Below are 11490 nucleotides of genomic sequence, written 5' to 3'. Positions count from 1 at the left end.
CGGCCCCCCCTGGAGGACTTGGGGTCACATGGAAAGGTTCCAAACATGGACAGGTTCCAAACATGGATAGGTTCCGAACACGGACAGGTTCCAAACATGGACAGGTTCCAAACATGGACAGGTTCCGAACACGGACAGGTTCCAAACATGGACAGGTTCCAAACATGGACAGGTTCCAAACATGGACAGGTTCCAAACATGGACAGTTTCAAACATGGACAGGTTCCAAACATGGACAGGTTCCAAACATGGACAGGTTCCAAACATGGACAGGTTTCAAACATGGACAGGTTCCAAACATGGACAGGTTCCAAACATGGACAGGTTCCGAACACGGACAGGTTCCAAACATGGACAGGTTCCAAACATGGACAGGTTCCAAACATGGACAGGTTCCAAACATGGACAGTTTCAAACATGGACAGGTTCCAAACATGGATAGGTTCCGAACATGGACAGGTTCTGCTGCCCCTGAGCTTACTCTGGGGCAGCAGCTCTAAACTAGAGGGCAGCTATCCACTCATACATCCAGCAACATGGCACAAAGGGAACTGGTGCTTCATTCCCGGCCTGACTATTGTCCCAGTCCGGCCCTGTGTGTGTGTGTGTGTGTGTGTGTGTGTGTGTGTGTGTGTGTGTGTGTGTGTGTGTGTGTGTGTGTGTGTGTGTGTGTGTGTGTGTGTGTGTACCTGGGGGCAGGTGCATCAGGTAGTTCCTCCGGATGTTCAGGTCCCTCAGATTCTCCAGCTGACCGACCTGAGGGGGCAGCGTCTGGATCTCATTACAGCTCACATCCTGCACACACACACACACACACACACACACACACACACACACACACACACACACACACACACACACACACACACACACACACACACACACACACACACACACACACACACACACACACACACACACACACACACACACACACACACACACACACACACACACACACACACACACACACACACACACACACACACACACACACACACACACACACACACACACACACACAGATGAATGATGGATATGGACCAGCGCTCCGGGAGGTGTCTGAGCTGGTGCTGATCCAGGTGAGCAAGAAGGGAGGATGTGCAGTGAGCGCCGTATGGGGAAAGAACTCCTTCATGCTGATCAGGATCACGTCCACATCACGACCGCCTCGCTGCACATTATCCCGCTTATCACACGGCCACGTTCTCAACAAAGTAACGACATGACAGTAGTACGCTATTATTGATTTAAAGGACATGCATCCGCTAAGAGAAGTCCGTTGTTACCGTTTGAACCACGTAGCAGAGGCAGGATCTGCTTCAATAGCGTTTTTGAAGAGCTTTTTGATTACAGATTTGAAAACATCGCTGCTTGCTTTAAAAGTAGTTCTTTATGTCAGACCTTGGGAAGTATCTAGATACCCCTGCCCTAAAGCCAAAGGAACTGAATATGTGTCGCCGTTTGATGTCTATGTCTGGACCGCTGCGTACAAAGGAGGGTTTCTGCCCCGTTACTTCTGCATGCAGTTACATCGACCGGACTTCTTTGTGCAGATGTGAGCGTCCTTAGCAACGGTCAATAAGTCCTTAGCAGCGGTCTGTCTGTTCTGGATTAACAACGTGTCACGTGTTCTGAATTGACCAATCAGAATCGAGTATTCAACGAGCCATGTAATAATGATGATATTGATCAGCACCAGCTCGGTGAGGTGTCTCAGCTGGCCCACTTCCTCGGGCAGAGCCATCAGTTTGTTGTTCCCGGCGATCAGGACCTTGAGAGGCAGACTGCAGATCACCGGGGGCAGCGCACACAGCTGGTTCCGGCTGCAGAGGGACACATGTTACTCAGCAATTACATTTCACATATTCTTCATTTATTTATCAATTTATGCATTTCACTTTTTTTTTTCATTCACATTTTCCACTTTTTAAATCTTATTTAACGAATACATTTAAAAAAGAAAAATCTCATATTTAACCAATAATATTTAGCTGTTTTCCACCAAAATTCACACATTTGACTAATAATTATTTTTCACATTTTGTCATAATACATTGAAGAAATTTTTGAAATTAGTCATCGCAAACGTACCTGATTGTTTTTGGACATTTTGCATATTTAAAAATATATATGAATATTTGTTTCATGTAGGTGTGTGTGTGTGTGTGTGTGTGTGTGTGTGTGTGTGTGTGTGTGTGTGTGTGTGTGTGTGTGTGTGTGTGTGTGTGTGTGTGTGTGTGTGTGTGTGTACCTGAGGTTCAGGTAGGTGAGGCTCTGCAGGTTCAGCAGGCTCTCAGGTAAAGTCCTCAAGCAGTTCTGGTACAGGTTCAAACTCTCCAGAGACACGAAGAGACACACCTCCAGAGGAAGCTCCGAGAGGCGGTTACGGGACACGTCTGCAACACACACACACACACACACACACACACACACACACACACACACACACACACACACACACACACACACACACACACACACACACACACACACACACACACACACACACACACACACACACACACACACACACACACACACACACACACACACACACACACACACACACACACACACACACACACACACACACACACACACACACACACACACACACACACATTAATGAGACGACTAAACGTTATCACAGACTGTCTGTATACAGGTGTATCACACAGACAGACTGTATACAGGTGTATCACACAGACTGTATACAGGTGTGTCACACAGACTGTCTGTATACAGGTGTATCACACAGACAGACTGTATACAGGTGTATCACACAGACAGACTGTATACAGGTGTATCACACAGACTGTATACAGGTGTGTCACACAGACTGTCTGTATACAGGTGTATCACACAGACAGACTGTATACAGGTGTATCACACAGACAGACTGTATACAGGTGTATCACACAGACTGTATACAGGTGTATCACACAGACTGTCTGTATACAGGTGTATCACACAGACTGTCTGTATACAGGTGTGTCACACAGACTGTCTGTATACAGGTGTATCACACAGACTGTATACAGGTGTATCACACAGACAGACTGTATACAGGTGTATCACACAGACTGTCTGTATACAGGTGTATCACACAGACAGACTGTATACAGGTGTATCACACAGACAGACTGTATACAGGTGTATCACACAGACTGTATACAGGTGTATCACACAGACTGTCTGTATACAGGTGTATCACACAGACTGTATACAGGTGTATCACACAGACTGTCTGTATACAGGTGTATCACACAGACTGTATACAGGTGTATCACACAGACTGTCTGTATACAGGTGTATCACACAGACTGTATACAGGTGTATCACACAGACTGTCTGTATACAGGTGTATCACACAGACTGTATACAGGTGTATCACACAGACTGACTGTACAGGTGTATCACACAGACTGACTGTATACAGGTGTATCAAACAGACAGACTGTATACAGGTGTATCACACAGACTGACTGTACAGGTGTATCACACAGACTGACTGTATACAGGTGTATCACACAGACTGACTGTACAGGTGTATCACACAGACTGTCTGTATACAGGTGTATCACACAGACTGTATACAGGTGTATCACACAGACTGACTGTATACAGGTGTATCACACAGACTGTATACAGGTGTATCACACAGACTGTCTGTATACAGGTGTATCACACAGACTGACTGTACAGGTGTATCACACAGACTGACTGTATACAGGTGTATCACACAGACTGACTGTATACAGGTGTATCAAACAGACAGACTGTATACAGGTGTATCACACAGACTGACTGTACAGGTGTATCACACAGACTGTATACAGGTGTATCACACAGACTGTATACAGGTGTATCACACAGACTGACTGTATACAGGTGTATCACACAGACTGACTGTATACAGGTGTATCAAACAGACAGACTGTATACAGGTGTATCACACAGACAGACTGTATACAGGTGTATCACACAGACTGTATACAGGTGTATCACACAGACAGACTGTATACAGGTGTATCACACAGACTGTATACAGGTGTATCACACAGACAGACTGTATACAGGTGTATCACACAGACTGTATTCAGGTGTATCACACAGACAGACTGTATACAGGTGTATCACACAGACTGTCTGTGTACAGGTGTATCACACAGACTGACTGTATACAGGTGTATCACACAGACTGTATACAGGTGTATCACACAGACTGTATACAGGTGTATCAAACAGACTGTATACAGGTGTATCACACAAACAGACTGTATACAGGTGTATCACACAGACAGACTGTATACAGGTGTATCACACAGACTGTATACAGGTGTATCACACAGACTGTCTGTATACAGGTGTATCACACAGACAGACTGTATACAGGTGTATCACACAGACTGTATACAGGTGTATCACACAGACTGTCTGTATACAGGTGTATCACACAGACAGACTGTATACAGGTGTATCACACAGACTGACTGTATACAGGTGTATCACACAGACTGTCTGTATACAGGTGTATCACACAGACAGACTGTATACAGGTGTATCACACAGACTGACTGTATACAGGTGTATCACACAGACTGTCTGTATACAGGTGTATCACACAGACTGTCTGTATACAGGTGTATCACACAGACTGACTGTATACAGGTGTATCACACAGACAGACTGTATACAGGTGTATCACACAGACTGTCTGTATACAGGTGTATCACACAGACAGACTGTATACAGGTGTATCACACAGACTGTCTGTATACAGGTGTATCACACAGACTGTCTGTATACAGGTGTATCACACAGACTGACTGTATACAGGTGTATCACACAGACAGACTGTATACAGGTGTATCACACAGACTGTCTGTATTCAGGTGTATCACACAGACTGTCTGTATACAGGTGTATCACACAGACTGTATACAGGTGTATCACACAGACTGTATACAGGTGTATCACACAGACTGTCTGTATTCAGGTGTATCACACAGACTGTCTGTATACAGGTGTATCACACAGACTGTCTGTATACAGGTGTATCACACAGACTGTATACAGGTGTATCACACAGACTGTCTGTATACAGGTGTATCACACAGACTGTCTGTATACAGGTGTATCACACAGACAGACTGTATACAGGTGTATCACACAGACTGTCTGTATACAGGTGTATCACACAGACTGACTGTATACAGGTGTATCACACAGACTGTCTGTATACAGGTGTATCACACAGACTGTATACAGGTGTATCACACAGACTGTCTGTATACAGGTGTATCACACAGACTGTATACAGGTGTATCACACAGACTGACTGTATACAGGTGTATCACACAGACTGTCTGTATACAGGTGTATCACACAGACTGTATACAGGTGTATCACACAGACTGTCTGTATACAGGTGTATCACACAGACTGTATACAGGTGTATCACACAGACTGACTGTATACAGGTGTATCACACAGACTGTCTGTATTCAGGTGTATCACACAGACTGACTGTATACAGGTGTATCACACAGACTGACTGTATACAGGTGTATCACACAGACTGTCTGTATACAGGTGTATCACACAGACTGTCTGTATACAGGTGTATCACACAGACTGTCTGTATACAGGTGTATCACACAGACTGTCTGTATACAAGTGTATCACACAGACTGTCTGTATACAGGTGTATCACACAGACAGACTGTATACAGGTGTATCACACAGACTGACTGTATACAGGTGTATCACACAGACTGTCTGTATACAGGTGTATCACACAGACTGTCTGTATACAGGTGTATCACACAGATAGACTGTATACAGGTGTATCACACAGACAGACTGTATACAGGTGTATCACACAGACTGTCTGTATACAGGTGTATCACACAGATAGACTGTATACAGGTGTATCACACAGACTGACTGTATACAGGTGTATCACACAGACTGTCTGTATACAGGTGTGTGTTTTATTGAGTGATATAATAAAGAGAGACAGGGAACTCTTCTCCATGTTTGTCAGACTAACAGTGAGACTGGCTTTTATCAAACTGTTGTGAGATTCAGAGTGAGCATCGCACCCTCTGAGAGCAGCACTGCCTTCAGAGCTTCAGTTCAGCTCAAACACTTCATGTATCATCATGTGATGTGCTTATAGCTTAACAAAAAGCTCAAAACACTTCATATGATGACACACAACACACACACCTGTCTGACGGGATGTCACATGGTGAACATCTGTATTTCATAACAACAGGTAATCCATGGTTTGTGTTATTGAGTCCATTAGCTCGTTATGATTCAGGTCAATTCACATCACAATGAGTGTCTACATAATGTATTATTCTGTATTATATATATTATTACTGTATTATTCTGGATTATATATATTATTACTGTATTATTCTGGATTATATATATTATTACTGTATTATTCTGTATTATATATATTATTACTGTATTATTCTGGATTATATATATTATTACTGTATTATTCTGGATTATGTATAGTATTACTGTATTATTCTGGATTATATATATTATTACTGTATTATTCTGGATTATATATATTATTACTGTATTATTCTGTATTATATATATTATTACTGTATTATTCTGTATTATATATATTATTACTGTATTATTCTGGATTATATATATTATTACTGTATTATTCTGGATTATATATATTATTACTGTATTATTCTGGATTATATATATTATTACTGTATTATTCTGGATTATATATATTATTACTGTATTATTCTGGATTATATATATTATTACTGTATTATTCTGTAGTAGGCTATTGCTTGTTATTATAACTCATCGTTCCTGACACTGTCGGTCAGGTCGTGGTTGTTGTGTTATTATGTATTATTATATATATATATATATATATAATATCTATAACCACCCAGCTCTGGTAGTATCCCTCAGGTTGTTGTTGTTGTATTATTATATTAACTACCCAGCGGTAGTCGTGTCGGTGAGATCGGGTTCTCGGTGATCCAGGGGAACTCCTTCAGCTTACTATACCTAGTTATTGTGTATTATTAAACATTGTATATATATATATTAGTATACATGATACACTAACCAGCGGTAGTCGTGTCGGTGAGATCGTGGTTCTCGGTGATCCGGGGGAACTCCTTGAGTTTCCGGCCGCTGAGGTTGAGCCTCCCGGTGCTGGATCCTTCCTCCAGAGCCCGGTCGAGGGATCGGCTCCAGGAGGCGGTGCTCCCGGGGCTCCCGGTGCTGTTCCCTGGCCCCACGGTCCCTCTGAAGCCCGATCCCACGGTCCCTCTGGAGGACGAGCCTCCTCCGGGAAATCCGCTGCTTCCTCCGGTGTTTTCCACTGAGCCCAGCAACACCGAGGCCGCCATTACTCTGTTAGCTCCTCTGTGCTAACGGCTAACTCCACCCTAAACTCTGCAGCGCATGCGCAGTGCGGCGCGCGCACTGTCACTGACGGAACACCGAGTCGCGTGCACCCGCCAAAATATAATAAGTTCATAAATAACAATAACATTGTTTTATTATTTATTAACTTATTATTGTATTACTTTATTTGTCTGCCCCTTAGTTTTTAGGATAGGAAATATATGATGCCGTGTTTCCCACAATTTGGTTCTATTTGTGGGGACACCGCACCGCACCGGTCCGCACCACACCGCACTGCACTGCACCACACCGCACTGCACCGCACCACACCGCACCGCAACGGCAAGAAAAGACCTTCGAAAAAAACAAAACAAAACAAAAAAATATTATTATTTTTATTTTATTTTATGAGATCCATTTTATGGCGGACGATATTTATTTGTGGTTACCCCCTTACCACAAATAAATATCGTAATAAAACACGATCATAATCTTTTTTTGTTTCTTCATCTTTAATATGTTTTGTATGCATGCTAGTTAGCATTAAGCTGCTGGCTCTGTCTGCTGGAACACATCCACACTCCCCCTCTGTGGGACTGATAACGGTTCTGGTTCTGGTTCATAAATGTCCCCCTCTGTGGGACTGATAACGGTTCTGGTTCTGGTTCTGGTACTGATAACGGTTCTGGTACTGATAAAGGTTCTGGTTCATAAATGTTCGTGAATAGACAAAAAAAAATACAAATAAAAACAAGACTAACATAAAGTCCATCTTCTCACAGGTTTACTCTGAACGACCTGAAAACACAACGTGTGTGTTTACAGGTCCTCCCTTTACTCTGAACGACCTGAAGACACAAGGTGTGTGTTCACAGGTCCTCCCTTTACTCTGAACGACCTGAAGACACAAGGTGTGTGTTCACAGGTCCTCCCTTTACTCTGAACGACCTGAAGACACAACGTGTGTGCTCACAGGTCCTCCCTTTACTCTGAACGACCTGAAGACACAACGTGTGTGCTCACAGGTCCTCCCTTTACTCTGAACGACCTGAAGACACAACGTGTGTGCTCACAGGTCCTCCCTTTACTCTGAACGACCTGAAGACACAACGTGTGTGTTCACAGGTCCTCCCTTTACTCTGAACGACCTGAAGACACAACGTGTGTGTTCACAGGTCCTCCCTTTACTCTGAAGGACCTGAAAACACAACGTGTGTGCTCACAGGTCCTCCCTTTACTCTGAACGACCTGAAGACACAACGTGTGTGCTCACAGGTCCTCCCTTTACTCTGAAGGACCTGTGGGTTACGTATAGATAGTAGCACCCATAGTCCAGTAGAGGGCGGAGCCTGTGTGAGATAGAACTGTAAACATACACAACGTGTGGATAAACGGTTTTTGTATATAAAATATTTAATTTTAATTTAAGTCAATTTATTTTAATATAATTATCTTATTTAAATGGTGAACACATTTATACGTTTTTCTGTTGTTGTACTTTTTAATGATTTAATTATTATTTTAAACCTGTAAACAATAATAACTCATTTATTTTCTATCCGTTTTGATTCGTGTAGTATTCTCATCTGAAATCATCATGAAAACTGCATCCCCCAGAATCCTCGGCGCAGTCCGCATATTGACGCATGCGCGGTGTGGCGGCAGTGTCGGGGCCGGGTATCATGGCGACGTACGTGGACATCCTGAGGAGCGAGTTTCCTCACATCGACACGGAGGTCTTCGACTACATTAAAGGTGAGGGACCGGGGGGAAAGAGTCTCTGAGAGCCGGGGGAAGAGGAGCTATTTGTCCGGGAAAGAGGAGCTGTTTGTCGGGACAGAGGAGAGACATTCACCGGCCTTTAATCTGCTCTTAGCAAGGCGGAGCTAACAGGCTAACACCGTGTGGAGACACCGGTTAGAGATCATGACTCCGTCCGGGAATCAGAGCTGAAACCAGGGGGAGGGAGGGGTTTTATACCGGTGTACTGAAGGTGTGAGAAGTACTCAGATCTGGTACTTTAGTTGAAGTAGAAGTACTCGATCGTGTACTTGAGTAAAAGTAGAAGTACTCAGAACTTGTACTTGAGTAAAAATAGAAGTACTCAGATGTTATACTTGAGTAAAAGTAAAAGTACTCAGATGTTGTACTTGAGTAAAAGTAGAAGTACTCAGATGTTGTACTTGAGTAAAAGTAGAAGTACTCAGATCTTGTACTTGAGTAAAAGTAGAAGTACTCAGATCTTGTACTTGAGTAAAAGTAGAAGTACTCAGATTACAGTAGTGTTTGATGCAGTATCCAGGTAGTGTTTGATGCAGTATCCAGGTAGTGTTTGATGCAGTATCCAGGTAGTATTTGATGCAGTATCCAGGTAGTATTTGATGCAGTATCCAGGTAGTGTTTGATGTAGTATTTGATGCAGTATCCAGGTAGTATTTGATGTGTACTGTGTGTTGCAGGTGTGTTGGAGAGCTGTGGGCCAGACTTCGAGGATGGGGAGGAAGTGTTCGACGCGGTGGGAGGAGTCCTGCAGGAAGTCTGCACCGACAGTAAAAACGAGGACGACGTCAAAGAGATCTGCTACCAGATGTTCAACACTCTCAAACTGTGAGCAGCGTGTAGGAATATTACGCGGAATAACGTGTTTCTTTAGGGAATAATGTTTGTTTCTGTCGGAGTAATGCCTGTGTCTTTATCAAATAGTGTGTGTTCGGAACAACATGCGTTTCATTCAGGAACAACATGCGTTTCATTCAGGAACAACATGCGTTTCATTAGGAACAACATGTGTTTCATTCGGGAACAACATGCGTTTCATTAGGAACAACATGTCTTTCATTCGGGAACAACATGCGTTTCATTAGGAACAACATGCGTTTCATTCGGGAACAACATGCGTTTCATTCAGGAACAACATGCGTTTCATTCAGGAACAACATGCGTTTCCTTCAGGAACAACATGCGTTTCATTCAGGAACAACATGCGTTTCATTCAGGAACCACATGCGTTTCATTAGGAACAACATGCGTTTCATTCAGGAACCACATGCGTTTCATTCAGGAACCACATGCGTTTCATTCAGGAACAACATGCGTTTCATTCAGGAACCACATGTGTTTCATTAGGAACAACATGCGTTTCATTAGGAACAACATGCGTTTCATTCAGGAACAACATGTGTTTCATTCAGGAACAACATGTGTTTCATTCAGGAACAACATGCGTTTCATTCAGGAACAACATGCGTTTCATTCAGGAACAACATGCGTTTCATTCAGGAACAACATGTGTTTCATTTGGAACAACATGCGTTTCATTCAGGAACAACATGTGTTTCATTCAGGAACAACATGCGTTTCATTCAGGAACAACATGCGTTTCATTCAGGAACAACATGCGTTTCATTCAGGAACAACATGTGTTTCATTCAGGAACAACATGCGTTTCATTCAGGAACAACATGCGTTTCATTAGGAACAACATGCGTTTCATTCGGGAACAACATGCGTTTCATTCAGGAACAACATGCGTTTCCTTCAGGAACAACATGCGTTTCATTCAGGAACAACATGCGTTTCATTCAGGAACAACATGCGTTTCATTCAGGAACAACATGCGTTTCATTCAGGAACAACATGCGTTTCATTAGGAACAACATGCGTTTCATTCGGGAACAACATGCGTTTCATTCAGGAACAACATGCGTTTCATTCAGGAACAACATGCGTTTCATTCAGGAACCACATGCGTTTCATTAGGAACAACATGCGTTTCATTCAGGAACCACATGCGTTTCATTAGGAACAACATGCGTTTCATTCAGGAACCACATGCGTTTCATTCAGGAACAACATGCGTTTCATTAGGAACAACATGTGTTTCATTAGGAACAACATGCGTTTCATTCAGGAACCACATGCGTTTCATTCAGGAACAACATGCGTTTCATTCAGGAACAACATGTGTTTCATTAGGAACAACATGCGTTTCATTCAGGAACAACATGCGTTTCCTTCAGGAACAACATGCGTTTCATTCAGGAACAACATGCGTTTCATTCAGGAACAACATGCGTT

At 42.9% G+C, this 11490-nt stretch overlaps 3 protein-coding genes across 6 annotated transcripts in view; 2 read left to right on the top strand and 1 right to left on the bottom strand.

Annotated features, from left to right (window-relative positions):
- lrch3 (leucine-rich repeats and calponin homology (CH) domain containing 3) overlaps positions 1 to 7476 on the bottom strand; it is a 26566-nt gene extending 19090 nt beyond the window's left edge. For 2 of the 4 annotated variants that reach the window (XM_079678554.1, XM_079678555.1), the window contains exons 1-4: positions 7130 to 7474; positions 2255 to 2399; positions 1700 to 1826; positions 690 to 795 (exon numbers count right to left, since the gene is read on the bottom strand). In XM_079678554.1, coding sequence (XP_079534680.1) covers positions 690 to 795; positions 1700 to 1826; positions 2255 to 2399; positions 7130 to 7415 — 664 coding nt within the window. In that variant the 5' untranslated portion in view covers positions 7416 to 7474. Of the gene's footprint in view, positions 1 to 689; positions 796 to 1699; positions 1827 to 2254; positions 2400 to 7129 lie in introns of all 4 variants that reach the window. The other 2 variants (XM_079678557.1, XM_079678556.1) reach the window with 2 other exon arrangements.
- The window catches only part of LOC307037576 (dual specificity protein phosphatase 14), a 91060-nt gene that overhangs the window by 13859 nt on the left and 65711 nt on the right, over positions 1 to 11490 (top strand). The window lies entirely within an intron of this gene.
- abcf3 (ATP-binding cassette, sub-family F (GCN20), member 3) overlaps positions 9018 to 11490 on the top strand; it is a 50205-nt gene continuing 47732 nt past the window's right edge. Inside the window, exons 1-2 of the mRNA XM_079678552.1 lie at positions 9018 to 9168; positions 9873 to 10020. Of these exons, the coding sequence (XP_079534678.1) occupies positions 9060 to 9168; positions 9873 to 10020 (257 nt within the window). The 5' untranslated portion in view covers positions 9018 to 9059. The remainder of the gene's footprint in view (positions 9169 to 9872; positions 10021 to 11490) is intronic.

The sequence above is a fragment of the Notothenia rossii genome, assembly GCF_949606895.1.
Source record: "Notothenia rossii genome assembly, chromosome: 4".
Lineage (NCBI taxonomy): Eukaryota > Metazoa > Chordata > Actinopteri > Perciformes > Nototheniidae > Notothenia > Notothenia rossii.
This window is presented reverse-complemented; position numbering and strand designations above follow the sequence as displayed.